Source organism: Amblyomma mixtum, chromosome 3 (assembly GCF_055824585.1).
Source record: "Amblyomma mixtum isolate Tamu chromosome 3, ASM5582458v1, whole genome shotgun sequence".
Classification (NCBI taxonomy): Eukaryota; Metazoa; Arthropoda; class Arachnida; order Ixodida; family Ixodidae; genus Amblyomma; species Amblyomma mixtum.
The window spans coordinates 209,556,296-209,583,341 of record NC_143014.1 but is presented as its reverse complement, the minus strand read 5'-3'; the positions used below and the strand labels follow the sequence as shown (position 1 = coordinate 209,583,341).

Sequence of the window (27,046 nt, the reverse complement as noted above, 5' to 3'; positions counted from 1 at the left end):
CAGACCGGAGGCGCCTGGTGCAGAGTCCACGCGTGGGAACTGGCGAGGAGGAAACGCAAGTCTGCACCTCTTTCCCACTGCGGTGCAACATTACTGCAAGCAGCACGTGTCCATCGAACACAGGTGTGGCGTAGGCAGGTGTGGCGTAGGCGGGCTGGCGCCGCGGCCGCATCTGCGCCGGCTTCCTCCGATTCGTTCCGGTTCCTCTCAGACGTAGTGAATCCCTTCTTCCCTGTCGTCTGTCCATCGACGGTCGCTTCTTGCGGGGACCAAAGGGAAGGTCGTTCGCACCGAGCCGAGCGTGGGAAGAGCTCCATCGGCCACTTCCCAGCTAGTCATCCTTTTTTTGGTGGGGTCATCTTGGGGTCAAACGACCTTTCGAAATTTCCGCTGCTGAATCCGCCACCGTGATCATCGCGGGTCTCAAGCTGAGTCGTGACAGGATAAAAACGGGGGTCAGGACCGTTTTCCCATGTACAATTTTTCGCCTGGAGAATAGAGGGGTGGCAACCCTTACCCTTAAATTCGTCTCTAACTGACAGAGGCCTTTGTCCTGCAGTGAACGTAGCTAGGCTGATAATGATGAACTCTGATTGGGAATGAGAAATGAGCTAGGACGGGCATGTAACGTTGGGAATAGATGACTCACAGTACACTACAGGACAACAGAGGAGAATTCAAGGGAAAATAATACGCAGCTGTGCGGAGCATGAAACAAGGTGGGGAGGGCAGATTTGGAAATTTGCTTGTATCGGGCGGGCGGAGCTGCCACAGATTATGATTAATTGGAGATCAATGGGTGAGGTCTTAGTCCTGCAGTGGGCGAAACCCGGCTGGGGATGACAGTGAGAGCATTAGAATGTCCGGCGTTGACTAAAAAATAAACAAAAAAACTCAATGGCGTTCCACTTCGAGCTCTTGTGTTCATTTTCCGCCCAACGGTAAGGAAGCATTGGCTTGTTCACATACTGCCCTTTGAGACTGCGACCATTCGTGGAATGCGACCCAGGTACATGGATTGCAGGCCCACGCGAAGTCTCTATGGCGAAAGGGAGGGAAGAGGCCTACGGTAAACGTATGGATGTCCCTTCACCGCAAGAGAGATGAAATATTCGGGAGTTTCTGCAGGGGCAACAGTCCGAGGGACTTCGTTCGGGTTAAACACGTCGTCAGGTTAGTGTATCGTATTTTCTGTGCTTGCGGTATGACAGGGGATCCAATGGTGACTGCAAAACTTTTCGGAACACAGAAATTGCAAGAAAGCTTAATCGCTCAGCTGCGCAAGCAAGTAGCCACAAACTGCAGTGTATCTGTAGTCCACTGCTCAGTTCATGACTTATGTTCTATAGGCAGTGAGGAAATTTAGGTGTCTTATGATTTCGATGTTCCAGAAAGATTTGTTGCCACTTGTACATTAGTAACCGTACTCAAGTTCGTGCGTTGTCCATGTCAACATTGAGATGATTAGTTACTCCTTCGAGCACAAACAGTACACAGAAGGCAGAATCAATCGTTCTTTGTTCTCCTTCGAGCACAAATAATACACAGAAGACAGAATAAATTATTCTGTACATTCCTTTCAGGTGAAATACTGCTTCATCACTTGTAGCATCCCTTTCTGAACTTCATTGCTCGCTCTCTGAAGCTCGATGAGCTGCCTTCGTAGCTCGCTGCTTTCCTTCGCAGCCTTGGCTGCGCGTTCCTCGGCCTTCTCATGCACAGCCATGAGTTCACGAAGCAGTGAGCTGGAAGGCCGCTTTCTGCGAATGTTGGAATTGCTTCTTCCACTCGGCCCCTGCTCCCTGCTTGCTTGCTCGCTGCCTGCCTTACTCTCAGTAGCCTCTTCCGGGGCGCAGGGAATTGGAGATGGCGTGGATGTAAGGAGCGAATTTGGCTGGCTGAAGTCAAGGTATACAACCTCGTCTCCATTTTCTTGTGGATCGTCTGGCATCGGTGAATGGAGCAAAAAAAGATAGAAAATGGCACAGATATGTCAGCCACTGAACTACATATGATGGCTAGTAGGCAAGTAAAGCCTCGATCACAGACTAAAAAAAAAAACACGGGGATCGAAGAAATCGCAGGTGGATACAAGAACTTCCTACTTATTTGTGGAAACAAACTCTGCCTTACGGCGTACAATTTTTGCATTGCCTCTTGTCCTTCTGTAGAACACCTCTATTAATATTTGAATGTGAGCAAATTCTTGTGCTGGAATACCATGTCAATTTTACAGTGAACACAACACGGCTGCGGCATGTTATGCAAAAATGAATTGTCATGACCCAAATTACTTCATTGTGACCTGCTGCTACATATGCTTCTCATATGTCGGTAGTGCGCTGTCCCATTCCCTCAACGAATTTCTTGTACTTCAACTGTTATCCTCAAAGAGCATATAGGAAACCTCACTGAAAGGGTCTGGGCCGTCACATTTCGAGGTGCATTGCACATTGTGCCTATAGGCTCAGTTCTCTATTCTGTGTGATGGGGCCGCCGCGGTGGCTTAGCGGTTATGGTGCTCGGCTGCTGACCCAAAAGACGCGGGTTCGATCCCGGCCGCGGCGGCTGGAATTTCTTTGGAGGAGAAATTCTAGAGGCCCGTGTACTGTGCGATGTCAGTGCACGTTAAAGAACCCCAGGTGGTCGAAATTTCCGGAGCCCTCCACTACGGCGTCTCTCATAGCCTTAGTCGCTTTGGGACGTTAAACCCCATAAACTAAACTAACTATTCTGTGTGATGATTTTCAAGCACAGAAACCGTTTTGTAAGGAGGTATTCAAAACACTTTACAGAACTATGCTCAAGGTCCTCCTTATCACCTGTTGATTTGTCACTTTGGTTTTCAATGTTTTTGTTGGGTTTTAGACAAGTACGATTTCTTCCATGTATTCTTGCTGATATATATTTTGCTGTTATGTTCATATGCTTATCTTTTTCGAGCGTGCTCATCTCTTTAATAAAAACACATCAATTTCTGAGTGACGTAGGTCTTCGCATTGTTTGTGTCGTTTGCTTTTGGTGTCATGTAGTGCTCCGATGCAAACTATATGGACATCAATTAGCCCTTCTTGTATCCTTGTAAGCCCCGATACCGAACAACACATATGGAAAAACAAAGGCATGATTGCATGCATGATATTGCTTGCGACTCTGTTTATTCCTTTTTCCATGCTATTTCGTAAAGACTATGTAGTAGTTTCTAAAAGGCCTTTCTTTGCACATTGGAATGGAAAGCAGGCACAGAGCATTCACTGCACATCTATCAGGCTAGCCTGTGCTAGAGATAAAAACAAAAGATTACCTCCACGCTCTCTTGCACTAAATCACTGTCATTTACTAGCAGTGTGCCAAGAAAGGAGTGGATCTGCCAGTAAAATTGCTACTCCACTTCTTTAGATCTTGTTGCAGATCCAGATCGCCTCAGCTTCCTAGAAAGAAAGGCTGTTTTAGTCCACGAAACTGCATTACAAATACGCACAACAAGGTATACAAATACTTTTAAGATAGAAACATGGAGGTAAGGTGATGCTCGGGCTATTGAACATTTAGCAAATGAAGCTGTACGGCTCCGGTAGCACCTGTATTAGCACGTGTAAGTACATGAAACACGTTAACTTCAGCTATCAGAAAGGTACGTTGTTGAGCACCTACTATAGGTGAGAATACTCGTACTTCTTGATGTCACCTGCTATAGGTGACATCAAGAAGGAAATGCGCGTGCTGCTGGAGCAAGTCATTTGTGCCAGTGCAGAAGTCGGTCCTTTGCACGCTGTCAATGAAACATTAAAATACACACGGTTTACTTCGATTTGGTTCATGGTGTTTCACGTCCTAAAGCACCCAGACTATTAGAGACGCAGTAGTGGACGGCTCCGGAAATTTTGATCACCTGGGGTTCTAACTTGCACTGACACCGCACAGTATATGGGTCTCTAGCATTTCGCCCCCATCAAAATGCGATCGCCGCGGCCGGGATCGAACCCGCGTGTTTGGCGTCAGCAGCTGAGTATCATTACCACTGAGCCATCGCGGCAGCTCAAAAATACACACGGTGCAAAGGAAATCTACGCGGTTAGTGCAGCCAAGCTTAGTTCAGGACGACACAGCATCACGTACAGCAAAGGACACGCAACTCGTGCTAATTTGTGTGTTCTGCCGAACGCGACGAGGTTGACATTTTTTATTTTTATTCATAATACCTTACAAGGTCCAGAAGGGTGTTGAGTAAGGGGGGCAAATAACAACAAAATGTGCAAAAGAAACTAATTAATACAACATGAGATACCAAAGATTAAGTAAAAAGAAACTAACGTACAAGGCAAAGCTTAAAGGCGAAATTATACACAGGATACAAGTACTTATTGGTAGCATGAATGCCGGACATACGGCCAAAACAAAACGCAATGGCAACAAACGAACAAAAGTACACTGCGACAAAGAAAATCAAAGATAGGAGAAAAAACGATGTCATGTGAGGTATTTACGTAGCTGATCCTGGAATGGTTGATGGTTGCCGATGCATGAGATACTGTCAGGAAGATCATTCCAAAGAGCGATGGCACGTGGTAGTGCAGATGAATTAAAAGCGAGAGTTCTTCCGTGAATGCGTTTTATGCTGTTCTGGTTATGTAGGCGGCGTGAAATGCGTGTAGGCGTTTCAAGAGGTAATGGAGATGGCCTTGAGCTGTAAAGATAATTATGAAATAAGAACAAAAGCATAATGGAACGCCGAATGTCTAAAGGCTCGAGGCCGATCTCAAGTTTTATCGCTGTTATGCTGTAGTGAGGGCAGTATTTGCGCGTAATAAAGCGAGCCGCCCTGTTCTGGATGGATTCTAACATGCTGATTAAGTATTTTTGATATTGAGACCATGTAGGTGATGCGAATTCTAGTTGCGGCCGTACAATTGTAAGATATGCCAGTTTTCTTACGCTGTTAGGGGAGGTTAGCAAATTCCGACGCAGGTACCCTAGTGACTTGCAGGCTTTGGCACAGATGGCTTGAATGTGTGTGGCCCATGAAAGATTATGCGTCAGATGAATACCTAAATACTTGTACGATAATGCCCGAGACACTGTAGTGCTATCTATGATGTACGAAAAGGTGGAGTTTGTATGCTTGCGGCTGAAAGAAATAATCTTGTATTTGGTCGAGTTAAGCGTCATTTGACATTTAGTACACCAGTCTGAGATGAGGTTCAGGTCACATTGGAGGGTGTGGTGATCATCCATGGAATGATCACTCGGACAAGCTAGGTATCACTAGGATAGCGGTTGCCGCGCGCCACGCACACACTAGTGTTTACACGCGAAACCAAAATAGCTTATAAACATCAATACTTGAGAAGAAAAACAAAATTTCTTGCTTACCGGTATTGCTTGTTTAGGTTTTCAAGCTTCTGCCGCACTTGCTTTGCCGAGTACGGTCATTCGCCAGCCGGCAAGCGCGCGTTCAACAACTACGCCATCGCGCAATATATGCGCGCATTGCGCGTGTATGAGCGCAGTGCGCTAAGGTTGTCCTCCCAGATTCGTATCAACGCCTCTGTAGTCGCAATAGGCCAGTTGACACGCTTCTGGGAGGACGCTTCGCTCGCCGTGGCACTACAGTCGACCGACATGGAGGCAGCCATTTTGTCAGTTAGCAAGGCTTGACTGAGGTGGTCGACCTCAGTTTACAACAACCATGGTTAGCGACATAACTGTGGTTAGGCTCTCCGTCTAACAGCGCAGAACTGTGGTTAGTATTAACTGAGGCCAACTTAACCATGGTTAAGTCGGCTATGTAACTAGGGTATTATTGGAGGCGTCCAGATTCATTTCGTCGTTGGGTTTCGTCTACGAGTTTTGTCTTGCCTGTTCCATTTGTGGTTTTCGCGTACGTTCAGTGGTGTGACGGCGCTGGAAGTTAATTCACGCATCGCGTACGTACGATAACAGGGTATGGCAATATAAGCTACGATACTCTGATCTCGCTTGATGAGAAGCCGAAATACGCTACTCATGCTCGGGCGCGTTTTGAAGTCGGTATCAAGAGCCCCGTACAGGCGTTTGAATACACCAACATCAAGAAATCTTCTGAAAGGAGTGACTGCCCTTCTCTTCTTGGTCCAGTTTCTGCCTATACTTTTGCTCTAGACAATTCTCTTTTACTTCCCTTCCGTGTCCTTCGAACTACTGAGCAAGGAGAGAGTGAAGATGCCCTAATGGAAGACTCCGGATTAAAGGAGTGTGTAGACTACACATTTTTGGCCACGTGTTTTCTACTTCCTTCTTTATAATGATGCGTGAGACAAAAGCGCGCATAGATTACCCTGTGGTATTTGCTTACGGCAGGTGAATAACTTGAAATAAAATTTTTCCCATGCTGCCTCGCTATCTGTCAGTACACATCTAGAGGGGTACAGCCTGGAGGCTAACGAAAGGGCTTGCTATTATACCAGGGCCAGCTCAGCATGCCATGCAAAGGAAAATTATAAGCGTATCGTTAAGGCACAGTAAGACAGAAGAGTGGGTCGGGGAACAAACCGGAGTTAATTACATGATATAGTCGATATCAAGAAGACAAAATGGGCTTGTTAAAGGTATTGTAATGTCTCAACTGTCTGCGAAGGCGCCGGTGCGTCTCATTGATGACAAGTATACCGTGGAGCGCATAAAGGCGGATAGCAACCGTGGCCTGGAAACAAGCACTCGTCGACGAGGGTTGCCGTAGAGCGTGGCCGTAAACGGAGCTCAAGTTCGCATCGTTTCGAGTGTCCGGATGAGGCAGAAGATATACAAGGCTACCCGAGAACGGCGACCTCGCCCAGGTGCAACGGCGTGGGCATAACACAAGCAACGCTGGCTTCGCGCCGGGGTCGGTTTACCGAAACCCGCCGTTTGGAGAAACGTACACATCGTCGAGAAGCAAGCCTACAGGAGGACGAGCGGACACGCCGAGAACACGATCTTCCAAGTTCGCAGCGTGAGAAACAGCGGTTGCCTGCGGAAGGCTGGCGGTGTGTGTGCTCACGTGCTGTGGCTTACGTGCAGGAATTCGGGGGCGGGCCTTTATGGTGCCGTGTGCAAAGAATGGCAATTTGTGCTCTTCGATTGGTGCGTGCCCAAGGACAACAAATTCCCTGCCTAGGGACCTAGGGACATTCTAAGGCTTAAAACCCGGTGTTTCCGCCTCGTAGGAGGCAGAATTCTCTGAAATCTCCATCTGTAAAGATGTAAATAAATTCTAATTCGCCTACGAGAGCTCCTCGCCTCCGTGGTTCCTCGACGCCTCGCTGGTCTTCGCTACCCTCGACTCGGGCCCAACGTCCGGCGTCGCGACAACTGGTGGCAGCGTGGTGGGATCGAGCCTGGCTGACCGACGGAGGACAGCACGCAGAGATCGCAGAGACTGGCAGTTGCAGAGTGGTGAGTGCCGGCATTGCTTTTGGTTGCCAGGCTGATAAGATAGAGGTGTAATCTTCTCCCTGGTGAGGCCAGCCGCAGAAGCGTGAATTAAAGTACTTCTGGGTGGAGGCCACGGCATTGTCGCACTGCTGTCAGTCATGGATTTGAAGCGGCTACTCAAGACTCAGCTCGTGAGTCTGAGTGAGGAGCTAGGCATTAAGGTCGGTCCGGAGATGACAAAGTCTGATATCATCGTGGCAATAGAAAGTTTGGATGCCGAGAGCGGGCAAGTAGAAGAAGCATGGAAAGAGATGCAAAGATGCCAAGCGGCAGAACAAAAGCAGTTAGAGCTGGAAGTAGAGAAACTTCGCCTAGAAGTTGATCTCAGAAAGACGAGCAGTGTTCAAGGCGTAGAGGCAGTGGCCCGGCCAGATCTATATGATCTATCGAAACTGCTGCAGCCCTTCAAGACTGGGCAAGACATAGGCCTCTATCTCGTTAATTTCGAGAGAGCTTGCGAAAAAGCGCAGTTTAGTCGCAGCTCTTGGCCGCGACGGTTGTTGAGCTTGTTACCTTGCGAAGCAGCGGATGTGATCGCTAGACTCTCTGCTGAGGACTCGGACAATTATGACAAAGTGAAAGAAAGCCTTCTTAAGAGATTTCGCTTATCGCCAGAGGCATTCAGGCATAGGTTTCGGAGCCTATCAAAGAAGCAGGGCGCTAGCTATGCAGAGTTTGCCTATGAGTTGAAGGCAAACCTAGTGGAATGGATGAAAGGCGCCAAAGCGAATGATGAGTTTAGTAAGGCTCTAGAAATTATCGCCATCGAGCAGTTTCTTTCGAAAGTTCCAGAGTCGATGAAACTTTGGATCCAAGACAGGGCGACTGTATGCTCGGTGCAGGCAGCGGCCGAAATGGCGGACGAGTATGTCTCCCGCCGAGGGGTACGAGAGGAGTTTTCTTCCGCCAGGCCGGCTGACAGGGGGAAGAGCTGGACAGAGCGCCAGTGGCGAGCGGCACCAAAGCCGAAGCTTGAGACACCAGAGGCTACGATAAAGCCTACTAAAGTTGAGAACACGCGAAGTGAGCGAGAGAAAAAGGGAGATGATGACCGCTCAAAGAAAAAAATTTTTGAGGCGCGCAGGCCGCTCACATGCTATAACTGTCAGGAAACTGGGCACATCGCTGCAGGATGTCGCAAACCAAAAGTAACGTTTGCTTACGCTTGCGATTCAGCCTCAAATGAGGAGCTGCTGAGCCCGTACTTGTTTAATCTTACTGTGAATGGAAAGACATGTCGGGTGCTTAGAGACAGTGGAGCGACAATTGACCTTGTACATCCGGACTACGTTGAACAAACGCAATACAACGGCAAATGCGCCTGGATAAAACCTATACTAGAAGAATCGAGCGTTTGCCTTCCAGTAGCAGACGTGGTCATAAGCGGGCCGTTCGGTGAGGTTCATACTGAGGCGGCGGTTTCAGACAAGCTACCCCCACAGTACCCGTACTTGTTTTCTAACCGAACTGACCGACTTCTGAAAGATGAAGGAATAACCTTGACAGAAGGAACTGTTCAGGCTCTGACAAGAGCTAAAGCGCGTGCTCTCGCTGCTAAGTTGGAGACGACGGTGCGTAACTCGGATGAGGATGCGACAGAAACCCATGAGACTAGTGCACAGCCTCCAACATTGCAGATGGGCGGCCACAAAAAGAGCGAAGGTGAGAACTCAGACACACAGAATGAAACTGAAGAGCAACCGTCCGCACTGCCTTCGGATGAATCGGTGCTGGAGGCGGAAGGAGACAAACGAAACCGGCCAGGGCAATCAGAAAGCGCAGTGCTGGATTGTGAGGGATTGTTTGTGCTTCCATCGTCAGATTCACTAGACCGAATTCTTGGAAGGGTGACCAGGGACACTCTCATTAAGGAGCAGGCAGAAGATCCGACGCTGAAAGATATGAGGGAAACGGCTAAGGAAGGAATAGCTCGTAAGAATGTGCGCTTCCTAGTGAAAGATGGAATATTGTATCGACACTACAGCTGCGCCAAAGGCCGTATGTTCGACCAGCTGGTGGTGCCGGCCAAGTATCGGGCTGACATTTTGTCCCTTTGTCACGGAGCAGGTTGGTCGGGACATTTAGGGGTCCGCAAGACAAAAAACCGTTTACTATCTGAATTTTATTGGCCAGGCTGCTTCAAGGACGTCGAAAACTATGTCAGGGCATGCGACACTTGCCAGAGAGTGGGGAAACCGCACGATAAGACGAAGGCTCCACTCAAACTCGTACCCCTGATTTCGAAGCCATTTCATCGGTTGGTGATAGATATCGTGGGACCGCTCCCAGTGACAAAATCAGGGCATCGATACTTGCTGACTGCTGTTTGTCCAGCCACAAAGTTTCCAGAGGCCATCCCCATTAAAGAACAGAGTTCCGTGGAAGTAGTCAACGCACTACTGTCCATATTCTCAAGAATAGGATTTCCTCATGAGATTCAGTGCGATCAGGGTACGATGTTCACGAGTGTCCTCACGTCCGGTTTTCTGGAGAGGTGCGGGGTCAAACTAATTCATAGCTCTGTTTATCACCCGCAGTCAAACAGCGTTGAACGGTGCCACTCAGTAATGAAGCGCATACTGAGGGCACTTATCTTTGAAAAGAAACGCGAGTGGGACGCATGTGTTCCCGCTATGCTATTTGCTTTGCGGACTGTCACTCATGAGGCGACTGGATTTAGTCCAGCAGAGCTAGTGTACGGGCGGACCTTACGTTCACCGTTACGCCTACTAAGGGAATCTTGGGAGGAAAAAGGCACAGACCCTACGGTGGTCGAATATATATTGGATTTGCTAGGTAGGCTTCACCGATGTCGAGAAATCGCAGAAGCAAACATGAAAGAGGCGCAGACTAGGGCGAAAAGTTATTATGACCGAAACGCGAAACTTCGGTCGTATCAAGAAGGAGACAGAGTCCTTGTTCTGCGACCCTCGCGAATGAATAAGCTCGAGGTTCAATGGGAAGGACCGTTCAGAGTTGTGAAAAAGCTTTCCGATACGAACTACGCCATCGAACGGAAAGGAAGGCGCCGAGAGATCATGATTTATCATCACAACCTCATGAAACGATATGTCGCAGATGTAGAGACAGTCAACATGGCTCTTAACGTCAGTGAGGAACTAAACACGGAGATTCCTCAGCTGAAAGGCTCTAAACAAAGCATTGGGGTTGAGGAGGTTATGAGAGTAGCAGCGCCTGCTGAAGGCCTGACCGAAACGCAGTGGGCTGACTTGCACAGTTTAATCTCCGAGTACGACGGTCTCTTCTCCGAGAGACCAGGGCGGACAGCGCTTGTTGCTCACGATATCGAGCTTACGTCTGATGTACCGATCAAGTTACGGCCTTACAGAATGGCGCCCCGTCAGCAGGAAATACTGAAGGAGGAGGTAGAACGCATGCTCGAGCTAGGAGTTATTGAACCGTGCGAGAGTGCCTACGCGTCTCCTATGATACTTGTGGAAGTTCCGGGCAAAGACCCTCGACCTTGCGTAGATTATCGGAAGTTAAATGCAATAACCAAAGATCAGATCTACCCTATTCCGAATGTAGAAGAGTGCGTAGAGAAAGTGAGTTCGTCAAACTACGTATCTACCTTGGATTTAGTCAGGGGCTACTGGCAGGTACCTATGACCGAACGAGCTAGCCAGTACGCCGCTTTTGTAACACCTACGGGCACCTTTAGACCCCTTGCCTTGAGTTTCGGTCTAAAGAATGCGCCATTTTGCTTTTCCAGGCTCATGGACCGAGTGTTGAAAGGCGCGGAGACTTACGCTCTGCCCTATTTGGATGACATAGCTATATTTTCGGCTACATGGGAAGAGCACCTTTGTCACCTGCGAGACATATTCAACCGTCTGATGAACGCAGGTCTAACTGTGAAGCCCGCAAAGTGCCAAATGGCACGAGCAGAAGTGAAGTATTTGGGGCACGTCGTGGGGCAAGGCAGAAGGAGACCGGATGATTTGAAAGTCGAGGCAGTGGTTGAATTTCCGCAGCCACAAAACAAGTCCGGAATAAGAGCGTTTCTAGGGCTTACGGGTTATTATCAAAGATACATACCCCGTTACTCTGAACTTGCCGCTCCATTGACAGACGCACTGAGAAAAAACGCGCCAGAGAGAGTACGGTGGAACAAAGAAATGGACAGTGCTTTTCAGGCGCTGAAAACAGCCCTGTCCAGTTCTCCTGTACTGCGTGCACCGAGATATGATAGACCCTTTGTCGTTCAATGCGACGCAAGTAACCGTGGGTTAGGGGTTATTCTCTGTCAAGAAGACGAAAAGGGGAATGAACATCCAGTGCTCTTCGCAAGCAGGAAGCTAACAGCGAGAGAGGAGGCCTATAGTGCATGTGAGAAAGAGTGTGCATGCCTCGTTTGGGCATCCCAAAAACTGGCATGCTACCTCTACGGAACCCCGTTCGTCTTTGTGACCGATCACTGCCCGCTGACATGGCTATCCCAAATGTCAGGCAAAAACCCCCGACTGCTGAGATGGAGCCTTGCGCTTCAAGATTTGAGTTTTCATGTGCGGTATAAAAGAGGAAAGGCGAACGCGAATGTCGATGGCTTGAGCCGTGCCTTTTAACCGCCTACAGGAACAAGGGAAATATTCATTGCTCTTTTAAGTGTTTATGCTAAGTATTGTTGCAGTGATTCTTTCTTTTAGCAGCTTATGTAACCTAGTGATTTTTTCCTTTCTTGTTCTGCTAAAGAAAGAGACCACAGTACAGTGTGACAATGACCGCGAAATCCGATATTGGGCAGGACCTTTCTTCTCATGCAACAGCCTGGTTGCCAGGAAGCTTTTGCTGGCGCTTGCTTGCTCTGTGGCGCTAGTCTTTGCCTTTCAGGAGTGTCCATCAACCGGACGATGATGCAGATCTCTTACGTCGAGCAGCCGACACTCCTCGCCGTCCGAGATCATCCCGTCGGCGGAGGAGCTGTAATGTCTCAACTGTCTGCGAAGGCGCCGGTGCGTCTCATTGATGACAAGTATACCGTGGAGCGCATAAAGGCGGATAGCAACCGTGGCCTGGAAACAAGCACTCGTCGACGAGGGTTGCCGTAGAGCGTGGCCGTAAACGGAGCTCAAGTTCGCATCGTTTCGAGTGTCCGGATGAGGCAGAAGATATACAAGGCTACCCGAGAACGGCGACCTCGCCCAGGTGCAACGGCGTGGGCATAACACAAGCAACGCTGGCTTCGCGCCGGGGTCGGTTTACCGAAACCCGCCGTTTGGAGAAACGTACACATCGTCGAGAAGCAAGCCTACAGGAGGACGAGCGGACACGCCGAGAACACGATCTTCCAAGTTCGCAGCGTGAGAAACAGCGGTTGCCTGCGGAAGGCTGGTGGTGTGTGTGCTCACGTGCTGTGGCTTACGTGCAGGAATTCGGGGGCGGGCCTTTATGGTGCCGTGTGCAAAGAATGGCAATTTGTGCTCTTCGATTGGTGCGTGCCCAAGGACAACAAATTCCCTGCCTAGGGACCTAGGGACATTCTAAGGCTTAAAACCCGGTGTTTCCGCCTCGTAGGAGGCAGAATTCTCTGAAATCTCCATCTGTAAAGATGTAAATAAATTCTAATTCGCCTACGAGAGCTCCTCGCCTCCGTGGTTCCTCGACGCCTCGCTGGTCTTCGCTACCCTCGACTCGGGCCCAACGTCCGGCGTCGCGACAGTATGTAACGCAAATACACTATAAGCTGCGGTCTTTATGGCAAAAGAACTGATTCATAGAGAAAGGAAACATATAGCAGGAGGTGGCAGAGAGTTCGATGGGCGGATGCGATTAGGAAGTTTGCGGGGATCAGGTGGCCACAAGACCGGGTCACTGGGAGGTCACTGGAAACAGAGGCGTGGTGGGGGGTCCCGCTGCACCACCCAATTCTTGGACTATTTTCGTGGAAATAAACGGGGGTCAGCTCCGGGGGAACTCCATGACCTGCCTGCAGCTGGCCACCTTGGTGTGGCACGAACTTACGACCGCATACGGCGCTGTTTCTTTTGGCCTGGATTATACCGTACAGTCCGGCATTACGTCACCAATTGCGACCTTTGTCAGCGCAGAAAGAAGCCTTCGGCACCACCTCCTGGTCTTCTGCATCCTATAGACGTGCCTGTGGAGCCGTTCCACCGTGTAGGGCTCGATCTCCTCGGACCATTCCCGACCTCGGATTCCGGAAATAGGTGGATCGCAGTAGCCACAGACTATGCCACTCGGTATGCGATCACCCGTGCGCTGCCTACGAGCTGCGCGACCGATGTCGCTGACTTTCTTTTGCACAGTCTTATTCTCCAACATGGTGCCCCTCGTCAATTACTCACAGACCACGGACGCTATTTCCTGTCCAGGGTTGTCGACGACATCCTGCGTTCGTGTTCTACCAAGCATAAGATTGCCACAGCATACCACCCACAGACAAACGGGCTAACCGAGCGTTTGAATCGAACATTAACAGACATGTTGTCTATGTACGTCTCCCCCGACCACAACGACTGGGATCTCGCCTTGCCCTATGTGACGTTCGCTTACAACACCTCCAGGCATGACACAACTGGTTACTCTCCATTCTATCTCTTATACGGCAGACACGCCGTCCTGCCATTGGACACACTCGTGCCATCCGCTGACCGTCCCGTCACCGCCTTCGCCCGGGACGCCATTGCTCAAGCTGAAGACGCTCGCCAAATCGCCCGAACTCGGCTCCAAGTGTCCCAACAAGCGCAGAAGTCATTGTACGATAATCGCCATCGTCATGTCACCTACGAACCGGGGTCGCTCGTTCTTCTGTGGTCCCCTTCCCGTCGCGTCGGTCTCTCTGAAAAACTTTATTCGCAAGTTCCGTAGACGCTGCTGCCACCGCGCGGCCGACGAGCGAAGCGGCCGAGTGGTGGTGGCTGCCGGCAGCGGGAGGAAGCTCGCGACTGTGTGTCCATTTTAACCACGCTGTTTGTGCGTCGCTTGGGTTGGACAGAAAGTCTGGAAGCAAGCGAATGTGCAGTGTGCCTCAGTGCACAAATAGAGCTGTTAGTAATCAGATTAGTGTGCACTCATTTCCTAGTGACGAACGATTGAAAAAGGAATGGGCTGTAAAACTCCGGATCGGAAAGCTGCAGCGTACACTTCGTCGGCGACAATTTCTTCTGGAGCTGTACATGTAATATACTTCTTTTTGTTAATGTCTTCCGTCCAATGCGAATATGTCTGCTAGCGGGATTCGATTTTTGTGCGAGTGGTGCACGTACGGTTTGTCACACACGACGTGCCGGCAAGCGTGCAATATTTATGTGCAGAAACGACCCAGCCGAGCTGTGTGTACATGCTACTGACAGCACATAACTATTTCTGCGTATTCCTGAAACAAATGGTACAACAGGCAATTCTGGCGGCAGCAGGCTCACTAGGGTGAAATTTTCCCGGCAGTTGCCTCCGATTAGCTCCTTATTACTTCAGAGCAATTTATCGATTTGGTTTTCTTTCATGGCTTGTAATCGCCCTACACTTTATAGTACTCTAGTGGCAAGTTCGAAAGTGGTGATAGTTCAAGTTCGGGTGCTGTGTAGAGCGCCTGGCTTTTATTTGGGACTTGCAGTTGATCAGCTGCTCAGTGTGCCATGAGAATAATTCCTGTGTCACTTCTGTCAATTTTCTCGGCTATGAGGCAATTCGGAGTTCTCTCATACATTTCGGTGCAACAGAAAGCGCAAATAGTGACAGGAAAGTTTTTTCTAACTGCGCAGAAGACCCGGAGCGGCCCGCGTGAAAGTCCAGTCTCCAACCGGAAAGCCGCGCTACTATCCTGCTTCCAATTACGAGGTTCCCTAGTATTAAGGGGATTCAGGAGAAGCATAAGCAGTGAAAAACAAAACGGCTCATCATATCGCCAGCAGCAGCCAGTCTGAAGTGAATACCACAGCGGACACTTTATCGCCTGCCGGCAAAATGCACGCTGCCAGTAATGCTCGCTATTTCTTTTCGTGCTATTTTTGGTAGTCGACAGTTTTTGATACCTTTTGTGTAACGTAACAGAATCAGTTATGCGAGACTTTTTGACAAGTTGGAAACTACTGACACATCTGGATAGTATCACATTTGAACAATGTCTGCACCAAATGTCTTGAGCACTTCTTCACATCCGATTAGGCACCTAATTCTTTTTTCGCGCTATCCTATATGTTCCAGTATATCCCCTAACGCTACGGCCTGCGAGAACGGCAGAGGCATTTTCCGCAAGCGCCTTTCCTCGAAGGCAAGCAACGTCGAAAATGCATGTACGCATCCGGTCTCGACTAGCTTGACCACCACTAAGGCAGCCATATTGAATGGCTCGTCGCGCCACCTATAGGTCGCGGAACTTGCGAGTGTTGTGCGTCAGGTCACCGATGTCACGTATGAAGTTGCTCCTTATACACCTGCATCCTCTTCATGTACACCACCCACCGACATTGTTCACGTTATGCGCCTCAAGCCCTATATCCACGCCGCTCCTCTATCACCGGCCTAACGCCGGGACGGCGCTCATGCCGCCGGGGGTCATGCTACGACGAAGAGGAAGTGGAAGTCGAAGTGGCCTCCCGCGTGAAAGGGTCGCACGAAGAAGAGGTTGTTGGTGCTTCCTGCTGGCGTTGGTGCTTCCTGCTGCTCGCCGCTAGGAACTATTCACCTACCGCTTGTAAATAAATGTAAATAGTATTTCCCCGTAACACTACTGCTACGCGAAATTTCTCGCCTGGAGAGAAGAGGGGTGGCAACCCTTCCCCTTCAATTCATCTCTGAGAGAGGCCTTTGTCCTACATTGAACGTAGGCTGATAATGATGCGCTGTTACTAGGAAAACGAAATGAGCTTGGGCGGACATGTAACGCTGGGGACCGATAACTCTCAGTCAACTACAGGACAACAGAGGGGAATTCAAGAGAAAAGTACAAGCGCTAGTGGGCCACATGGAGTAAGGCGTGGAGTGCAAATTTAGGAATTTGCTTGGATAGGACGGTCGCAATCAGCGCAGAACGTGATCAATCGGAGATCAGTGGCAGAGGTCATAGTCCTGTGGTGGACGAAACCCGGTTGGTGATGGCGATGATGAGCATTAGTGTCTGTCTTGACGGGAAAAAAAAACTCAGTGGCGTTTCACTTCGAAATCATCTATGCATCTTCTGCCCATCGGTAAGGGAGCATTGGCTTGTTAACATACTGGCCCTTGACACTGCGTCCATTCGCGGCCTTGCGACCCAGGTGCATGGATTGCAGGCCCACGCGAAGTCTCTATGGCGAAAGGGAGGAAAGAGGCGTACGGTAAACGTATGGCTGTCACTTCTCCGCAGAGAGATGAAATTTTCGGGTTTTTCTGCAGGGGCAACAGTCTGAGAGACTTCCTTCGGGTTAAACATCGTCGGGTTAGTGTATCATGTCCGAATAGTCAGGCGTTCTCCTTGTTTGCGAAAGAACATGTTCTACAGGCGGGGGTGAGCGATAATTAAGGTACCTGTGGGCTCAAGAGTGAGCCATATTTACACAAGTGATCCGATAGACCTGGCAGCGGGCGCACTCGTGGGGGGCAGGGGGGGAGGCAGCTCAACCACTGCTCTCAGTTTTTCTTCGAAAAGCGTTATATGCATGGGAGTCTTCTTTTAGTTTCTTTAAAGCCCCGCAGAAGTGCGAGAAGGAAACCGATAAAACATCCCCGTTGTATGATTTTGGGAATCATTGGTGCTGTACACACCTGAAAAGACTAGCACAAATTTAACCAACATGTGGACATGGAAATTTAGCTTTGCGTCCTAACCATTTCGGACCTTTGTTAACACGGTCAGTAGTAGGCAGAAAGGACTAAACTGGGCTGCATTAATTGAGTATGGTAGTTCAACATTAGAAAACTCGTCTTTGGAATGTTTCAACTTCTCTTTGAAGAAACACAATAAAATTTTCCACCTCGACAGTAAAGTTGTCTTACTTCCAGCGCGCGTAGTTTATTCAAAACACCCAAGCAAAGCTTCACTTTAAAAAAAAAATGTATTTTTTTTTTCGTTAGGGAACACTTCACGTACATATCCAAGGAACAGCAGTGGAACTTTTCTCACTCGTTCGCCATGACATGAGTTTCTTCTGAACCAAATGAAAAGTTGATGGGTTTGTTGTTCTTTAGAATTAAATTTTCGACGTTTATTGTCCGATAATCTCTGCGCTTTCTTCCAATAAAAAATTATTTATACATAAAAAACCTTACAGAAAATGCAAGCTTTTTTTGGTTCAGCAGGTAGTTAGCAAAATGTGTGAAAAATCAGGGCGAAGGATCGGTTGGTTTTGGAGAAAATGTTCCTTAATTGTGCAAAAGTTGTGTTTTAAGAAACTCTACTTCGATGTTTGGTCCCGAAGTGGCAACCCTAAAATGAGCCGGCTGCAAAGTATTTAACGTCGTTTCCTTCCAGCTGTGTTATGAATGCTTTCTTCCCAGATCTCTCCATCTTCCACTTCTTGCTCTAAGCAGATGTCTGAAGATCTGTCCATGACATCTGTGCATTCTCCAAGCCGTTCAGCGCCACATCGTAAAACACTCTCGGCGTAATACATTGATTGGTGCTCACGCTGTTTTCGCAGTGCGTTTAGAAAGCATATAGCAGCTGGAGCTTGAGCCAACGCCAAAAGCTAGGATCCACGAGATGGCCGTCCAGTTCCTTACAAACACCGTCCGTACATGTGTTTAGTGTCAAAAACGCTCATGCACAGAAAAGAGACGCGCACACAAAATAGACAAGATCACAGTGGTCATGCAATGTCCTTGCAATCGGTTAGTATGCACAAGAAGAAAAATAACTAATGGTCCCCAATATCTACAAACGAAGCCCATAAATGTGTCCAGCGTCAAAATGCTCGTGCACACAAAATAGGCACACACACACACACAACAAACAAGATCACAGTGGTCCTGCAAAGTTCTTGAAGTCGGTTTGTTAGAAAAACACACATTACAAACAAGACCACACGGGTCGTCCAATGTCCTTGCACTCGGTCAGTTATCAAATCACATCACTCAGTTTAAGGTACTGCGCTATGGAGCGCCAGCAGTCTACGTTAAGTGCATCAAACTGCGTGCTGCCATCGTCAGCCTCGCAAATAACCGTCGAACGCACAACACCGGCATAGATCATATAGTTGTCATCCAGGTAGCACCTGGCCTTCGTCACGTCCCTGGACACCTGGAGTGGGGATTTTCCAGACATCGACACTAGGTGTTCTCGCAGCGACGCGGTATCGCACAGTTCGTCGAAGGCGGATGCGATGTGGTCTTTTGAAGAGGGTGCTGGCCGGTCATCAATACTCATCACGAATTTTGCTGCCTTGTTCAGCACGCCCTGGTTCTCCTCTCTAGCGTCATCGATGGCCGCACAAGCCCACACTACGTCTTTCCAGGCACAGCATCTTACAGTAACCCTCGATAGAAAGACGTTACTGGTGATCATCTCTCGAAGCACGGCAAGGACCGTGTCGGACATGTTTCCAGCGCTCTCGATGCGCACTTCAACTAAGGTTCTCTTGAATTTTCCGACCAGGACAGAAAGCAACTGAGCCGACTTCAACGTCAGTCGAGAGGCTACCAACGTGAATTCTCTTAGGCGTGGGGTGCCTAGTAGGGCATTGATGATCTTGGCCATTAATGGGGCTATCTCCTCGTTCTCATTGTATGCTCTGCGCACATCTAAGTGGAAGCTTTTTAGGCAGCCACATGCCTTGAGTGCCGAACAGAGCGCATTGGCGAGATCTTCTTCTGTTGGGCCATCATTGCCAGGGGCAACGCCCTCGTAGTCAACGTGCAGGGAGTGCAGTGTATTCTTCAATGCCAAAGAGGCATACACAGAGCACAGGGCGTTGCCCACATGCCTGCCGTGGCGTATCTTCAACTTTGTAGCGCATCCGAGGGCCTGTTTCAGGTATTCTGACACCGACAATGGCTGATCTACAAACAGAGAAAAATGGGCGCGGCCAGGGCACTCTAGCGTGAGCAGCTCAAGAGTGGAATTTTTCTCTTGGAGGATTCGAGATGTGCAGCTGATCTGCGGCAGAACCAGGCTCTTCAGTGTGGTGTTGAAAGGAAGAGCCGCGCACAATATGGTGACAGCTGCTGCATCAAGGGAACACTTGTGCAGATTGAGGTGCAGCAAAGTGCAATTCGCTGATAATGCTTCAGCAATACGTGTAGCCCCCCTGCTATCAAAGCGGCAATTTAGAAGTGACAGTGTTTGAAGAGAGTGACGGCCAATCAAGAACTTCGCCAGTGCCTCTCCCACTGTCTCACTAATTGTTATCTTTTCCAGAGCCAGGTGGTGAAGTGGTAAAATTCCTTCTAACGCACCAAAGAGACTTGTCAAGCAGTTTAGACAATATCGCCGTCCACTTAAGTGCTCACAGCTCATATCTGCTTCACATAGACCCAGCAATGTGAGCTTCCGCAGGAACCTGCTGCTCCTGAAGGCCTCTGCCATGGCTTCACAAGCGGAAGACCCCCTGCTGTCTTGGAGGGCCAAGTCCTCGAGCCGTTCACATGCGATTAGGGCTAGGAGTAGGGTTATTGCAGAATCCCGAGACAGATCATTGCCAATGAGCTTGACGGCTAGGAGCGTCTGCCCGTTTCCCCTCAGGACATCGGCTACCATGGGCGCAAGGGCGTCGGTGACGTGAACGTTGGTGAGGTTCAGCTCACGCAGGTATTTCAAAGGGCCGAAGGCTTGGAAAAACCTGCTCTCAGGAAGATGTCTACAGCAGGCATGAAGCATGACGCTTTCCAAGTTGTTCACCGGTCCAACGATTACAGACGAGATGAAGGAGAGCCCGTCAATGTATGTTCGGTCGTAAATACGGACTTCCCGGATGCAGGGATGCTGTCTGGGAAGCCACGCGATGAGGAAGGCGCCGTCGTTTTCACTGCCGGGCACCGAGTACGTCGCCAACTCGTCATCTCGGTCCTCATAAGAGCGCAGGCAGAGCTTGCCCGGTTCAAATTGTGTCATGGTAAGCCTTTTCGCCCGCAACGCCTTGTTCCACGAAGCCAAATTCCCAATAATCCAGCATTCTTTTAGCTCCCCCGCGGAGCAGCAACGTTCGAAGGGCAGGCCCCGTAGCACGTATTGGAGGCGCCAACGCCAATGGTAGTAGTTAGCGTCCATGCTTGTATCTTCGTTTCAGCTCTGCGGAAAAAATTCCGTCGATGCCGTTAATACCTAACTAAGCAGGTCTATTTCTACCGCAGCGTCTAACCTGTGGTTAGACGAAGCGTTGGTACTCAAGCTGGCACGCACCTTCTCAGACCGTTCCCGGAACAGGAGTCCTTGCTTTTTTCCCGGAACTTCGGGGGCGGCCGTCTCGATTCCACTGGTAGCACACTAAGTCATCATCCGTGGTGGGGTGCTCCGAGGACGCAGCAATTGGGGATCAGAGGAGGGAACGAAGCCTAGCACTGTTTCCAACACGAGAGCGCACGAGAGCCTTCTTCTTCTTCATCCTCTTCACATGCCTGCCGTGGCGTATCTTCAACTTTGTAGCGCATCCGAGGGCCTGTTTCAGGTATTCGGACACGGACAAGGGCTGATCTACAAACAGAGAAAATTGGACGCGGCAAGGGCACTCTAGTGTGAGCAGCTCAAGAGTGGAATTTTTCTCTTGGAGGATTCGAGATGCGCTGCTGATCGGCGGCAGAACGACGGTCCTCACTGTGGTATTGAAAGGAAGTGCCGCGCAAAATGTGGTGACAGCTGTTGTTGTGGTTGTAGCCTTTGACAGGATGGCACATACAGACACTGGGGGATCGGCGAAGAATCGCCCAGTGTGGGTATCTGCATCAAGGGAACACTTGAGCCTCCATCGCCTTCGTCTTCTTCTTAGCAATCCAACTTCTTCGTTGCAAATTGCGTCACCTGTTGTCGATTCTGATCCCGGATGCCATGCATGGATCTCATGCGGGCCGCACCAGCAGAATTTAAAAATAGGTCTATTGAACTGAATGACATGCTCTTTGGAAGTGTTGCCTGTTGGGCGTATACGCAAACAGCTAAGAGGCAAACAGCTAAGGCGTGATTGCGCTTGACCTGGTTATCTACCTCCTGAGTATGAAAGTTTGGTTCCTCAGTGTATTTAGAGGTATCTACAGCTCACCATTAGTCATAACCATGTCGTTCCCTTGATTTTCGAGAAGGTGATTCTCGTAGGCGGTGCAACGCAAGAAATTCTAGCCCTCCAGAAGCGCCGCACACAAATCGCGGGTCTGAGTAGCGCACGCAGTCACTGCTGCACAAATCACCAGGCGGCGCGCTTGTCGCGTGCTCTTTTTCGCAGCGGTCGGATAGGCAGCGAACGACGCAAATGTCACGAACTTTGAAGCGAATTTCATTCGAGGGTCGGAACCGCGGACTCAATTGAATTCCGCGGTGCTCCACAACATTTTCTGAATGCAGTCGAAATCTTCGAGATTTACTCGGCATGCTGGACTTGAGCTGAGGGTGTCATGTTTCGTTTTGACAGCTTTAGTTCAAATCTTCAGCGATATATCTGAACCCTGACTGTAATGTGGCTCTGGATAACGAAATATTGTATCGTACTTTGTCCTCGTTTTTGTCGCGCTGCATTCATTAATCACGATCACAGAGCAACAAGCCCAAACAGCCACCTTGTGCAGTGTGTCAAGGACTATATGCGTGGTAGTCGGGCCTTGGCGATAGCAATGGTTGCAACTGTAGATGCGCTGCGATTTAGATTCAGGCATATGCGGAGAACCTGGCCTCGTAACGCCTGGATTGCACGCAAATTTGTCTTGCATGTGTTCGAAACCCCGGTTGTACTGTACCGCGAAATTCCCTAGAGGAGTGCTCTGTACAGCTTCATCACTGACTGAATCTACGATCCCCATGTTTTTCCGCCTAGAAACCTGAGTAGGTAAGGGATAGAGGTTAACTTTTTCTTTAATGTGCATGCGGGCTTCATGATAGATTGCGTCTATGATAACCCCTAAAAAGCGATGAGAGGTACACTAGGAAATTGTATGGCCGTCGATAGTTACCGTATATGCTTTCATAAATTTGCGTGTGAATGCTACAAACTCGCACTTCTGGGCTGGAACGCTCAGAGATTGCGCAAGGAGATAGGAAGAAGTTATGATGGCTGCCCGCACAAGTCTTTCTCGCACCAGGAAGCGTGTCGCAGAGAAGGCCCAAATGCAAATACCGTCGGCATACATATAGGTGTGCACGGTATTATGTACGCTGTCTGATAGTGCTGTAACTTAAGTGTCAGATTAAACAAAGTAGGGCTGAGAACACCACCCTGTGCCCACCCCGGTAGGTTACAGCACAAGAAATATCAAGTTTCAAAGTCGGTGCTTTCCAGCATACTGCGCAGCAAAATTCCATGGAACAGCCATGACGAACGAGTTATCATATACTGGCCAACTTACTTTCGATTGGAAATGGGGCATAGAAAAAACCAGTTTCTTTGGCATACTGAAGGAAAATCTAAATATTATCAGCATTGTGGTCCTTCTGCTCAGCCAGCTTACTGACTTTCGGAACGTTATAGGAGATTGATAAAAGGCAAATAATGTAAGTGATAACTAGATGCCCTATGTAAAGATGTTAAATGTGATATATCGAATGAGGATTACACCACTGTACCAGAACGGAAACAGTTTTGGACTACTTTACGGCCTTAGGCCGAGTCATTCGCAGTGACAGTAGCGACATGAGCTATCCCCTTTTATTGGGTAATAAAGTATACAGAAGCGATTCACGCGCCTGAAAAAGCTTTTCAGTCGAGGATGTTCGCGCTTCCTCTAGTGCACCTGCGTCTAACACACTGAAACTGAAATATTTCACGAGGTGCAGGATATATTTTCTCGACAGAATTTACCATCTAGGACTATGATAATCTTATAATACTAAATGCATAATAGACGAGAGAGTTAGTGCGTTAATTTTCGCTGCCGATGGGCGTAAAAGAACTCTACAATATTTTATTGCCTAGAATTGCCTGAGTCCACTCCGGATTGTACGTCAGTCTAAATTAACTGACAAGTTAATAGTACCTTTTCACTTCGAGGTGCTGATATTCGCACTCGAAACAGTCACATTCTTAAGACGCAAAATATTATTTCTACGATAAGCCAACTTAATTGACACCTCATGCAATCTGTTCGAACTTGTATTCTTGACAGCTACTCTCTTTAACGCTCAATATCCCGAAATAATAACTGGATGAGATATGGTCTTCATTAGGCATCTAACTCTACAGTAACGGTTGAGCATTTTTAGAATTTTTGAATTCCAGGACATTTCAACAGCTAATTGAAAAAAAAAGACCACCTAAGAGTACAATTTTTGCCCGACGGCATTCGAAAGAATCGATCAATTCGAAAAAAAAATTCAGCTTCAATTTCTTATTCCTTCTTGTACCATTAATGTCCTGAAATATTCCCCTTTTGGCATACATAACTCTTCGAGTGATTTGCGGTTTTCTGCAGCGAAATTTCAAGCGTCAAAGAATGTACTTGCGCTGGTTCCAACGGAAAAGTTTTCGTACCATTCCTGAAAATATTAAGGTTCCACAAAATATAATTTCTGGCCCGCATGTCGCCGAGTTTGTCACCCTGTCGCAACGGTGGCGAGATTGCTGAGTGAGAGCTGCGCATGTAAATCATGAGCAAGTGGTCCGCATAGCGTCTACTTCACTAATGTCCCATTTCTCTGTGCAGAGAAACCTCTTTGGTATTCTTCTTTGAATCCTTGATAAGCACTCATGTCTTAGGCACCCTCAATACCATGCATCAAAATCCCGTACAAACTATGGGTTCCAAAAACTAACTCACATAATTCCTCATACATTAAACACCTATCCATACTTAACAGAATTGTCACTACAAAATATGTCCGAGGTCAGATTTAGGAAAACTGTTCATGAATATTTTTGTTATAGCTAATTGTGGTGTGTTTTTACCTAATCAGTTTTTGTCTTTGTTATGTTTTGCTCTTAGTTTTGTTGTGCTTAGCTCTATGCATGACTGATCTCTGTTTCGTTGTCAATATATCCCCTGCTTTTCTAGTTTCTGTTACTTATGGAAATTTTGTACCATTGCCAAGTGCCACTTTGTTTTTTGTTTTTTTACATGGGGAGGGCAGGCCTCTGTCAGGCGCTACTAGGCGCCTTTAGCTTGCTCTCCCTTGTTTGCAGTCTCTGTACTGGCCAAACAAAACCAATAAATGAAATGAAAATGTCCTTGGGAGTCCGCCGGCACTGACTCGTAAAAGGCCGGCGTTGTCAATGTGCTATGCTTCTCCTTTTCATTTACATGAACGACAAGCGCTCAAGGATGATATTTGATCGCTAAAATATTTTAAACAATAAATCAATGAATATTAAAAAAGGCATATATTCGAATATCTCTTTCAGAAATGCTTAGGCGTCGTAAAGTAAAAAAAAAAGAGCAGAATTTACGCTAAGCTGCGTAATTCGCTAAACTTAAGCACGGCGAACTGAGCGAAAGCTAATGCACAGCGATCCTGTTATCGACATTCCCTACCAACCACAGGAGAACTATATGTTGGGCTTATGTGTTCATGTTCGTAGAATGGTCTTTCGTAGCGCATCGAAACGACACAGAGTACAGAAATAGATATTTTCAACAAGCATACATTTTGCGCGTTTTGTTTAAATAAACAATTGTTGAAAGTGCAGAGTTGTCTCGTTGTCAGCCCTGCATCGTCTAGTTGCGCTTCGAAAAACCCTTGTGACATCGCAAGTCCGCCTTTCTGGGGCTGTAGGATATCACTTTTAATTGTGAGGCAACTGTGGAATATTTTAGGATAGTGATGCGAACATATACATGGGAATGAAGTAATCGTCTGACGCGTAGCGAAATCTTGCTTTCGAAGTTTTGTGTTCGCACCGAGTAGTGCAGAAAACCAATGCGCGGCACGTTTTTGACAACAAATAGCCGAGCGCTACTATTGTCGCGAGGGGGAGATCTGCTGATATATTTAGTGTTATGGTGCAATTTTACTATGTGCGAAAAATCGGTTCCTAAACAACTTCCCGTTAAAAAAATGTTCTTCACCAGAATTTCTGGGTATGATGGCATGTCACCACTACTTCATCCCTTCACCGCTTGAGGGTGTGCGGGGTGTATTGTGCCGAACCGACGCAACGGACACCGTAGTTAACGGTTCCAGGTTAGATCAGACCACCCGTGCTTTTAACGTGCGTTAACGTAGCACCGCCCTATGGCGTCTCTTGCATTTCGCCTCTATCGAAATGGTGCTGCTGTGGCCGGGACTCGATTCCGTGGGTTTTTGCTCAGCAGCGAAACGCCAAGGTAACTGAGCCACCGCGGCGGGTCCCATTGGCTCGTAAGCCACTTCGCGTCAACCGTTTGAAGGCTTGACACCACTGTGACGTAGGGTAAAGTGCGTGCACCACTGACACACACGGCGCTCATGCACTCTTCGAAACGCCTCTCCCCCTTACTAACTGCTGTCCTCGCATTGTGCTATAATCTTCATCACCATCTCGCTTTGGCTTTTTCGGCACGCGTCCTCTTACTATAGTCGCCGCGGTGGCGGGTGGAGCCAAAGCCTGTTGAGCGCTCGCCTACTGAGCCGGAGGTCGTGGGTTCATTCCCAGTCACGGCGGCCCCATTTCGAAGGAGTCGAAACGCAAAAGGCGCCCACATGTTGTGCGATGTCAGTGCGCGTTAAATATCCCCAAGTGGCCAAAATTATTCGAGAGCATTCCACAACTCCACCTATTTACTCTTCCTTCTTTCACTGCCTCCTTCATCCCATCCTTCATAGCGGGGTTGAGGTGTCTGCCGAGAGGTGAGACAATTACAACTTTTCTTCCCTCTCAGCCAGTTCTCATTTTTAATTTTTTTTTGTCTTGCCTTCGATCTGCGATGCCTGCCCCCTGTTAAAGGGCCACTGACCAGGGTCCGGACATTTTTGAAAAACAAGCCCACTGCATAGATGAGGCATCGAAGATAACCTCTGCAAAATACTAGAGCCATGCGTGCCCCGAAAAGCTGCGAAAATTCAAATCAAAGCCCGTTCGTTCTTTCCTTCCTTCAAAAACGGGCCCGGCCCACTACTCTGCTCCCCGCTGACGTCAAGGGGGGCTACTTTCGCTAAAGGCACTCCATTGGTGCATCGTTCTGACTGACGGGAGAAGGTTGGGCGTAGCCTTGGCGTCGCGTCGTCTGCACAAGGCTTTCCGCAGCGCCTTCTGTTCTGGCTCATGCCTACAAACCCGCATGAAGGAACAAAAAAAAAACTGCGGAGGGAGCGTGCGGCGACAGCCTTGAACCCTAGCCATAAAAAGTAAAAAAATAGTAAAACTGAGGGAGTTGGTTCGCCCCCCCCCCTCCCCCCCGCCGTGATCACGTCACGAGACGCTCTGCGTGCGCGCTCCCTTCTCAGTTTCTTTTTTTCTATGCGAGCCCCCCAAAACAAGGTTTTAATTAGTAGTGCAGCAGAGCCTTTCCCTCGCTCGCCCACTTGACTGCTCCGCACACACACCGCTTATCTTTCGTGCATCTTGCGTACGCCTTGACTCCAATGAAT

The 27,046-nt window shown here is 48.6% G+C and overlaps 1 protein-coding gene and 1 pseudogene across 1 annotated transcript; both read right to left on the bottom strand.

The window, feature by feature from the left end:
* Positions 1 to 1,579: 1,579 nt before the first annotated feature.
* On the bottom strand, positions 1,580 to 5,636 carry LOC149353510 (uncharacterized; annotated as a pseudogene).
* Positions 5,637 to 18,469: 12,833 nt separating this feature from the next.
* LOC149353509 (uncharacterized) lies at positions 18,470 to 20,614 on the bottom strand. Its single transcript, XM_089575831.1, has one exon. The coding sequence runs from the start codon at positions 20,612 to 20,614 to the stop codon at positions 18,470 to 18,472; it is 2,145 nt and encodes a 714-aa protein (XP_089431957.1).
* Between the last annotated feature and the right edge of the window lie 6,432 nt (positions 20,615 to 27,046).

What these genes read in the sequence shown, in the direction of transcription:
- LOC149353509 (XM_089575831.1), bottom strand. Translation starts at nt 20,614, where the DNA reads ATGGACGCTAACTACTACCATTGGCGTTGGCGCCTCCAATACGTGCTA.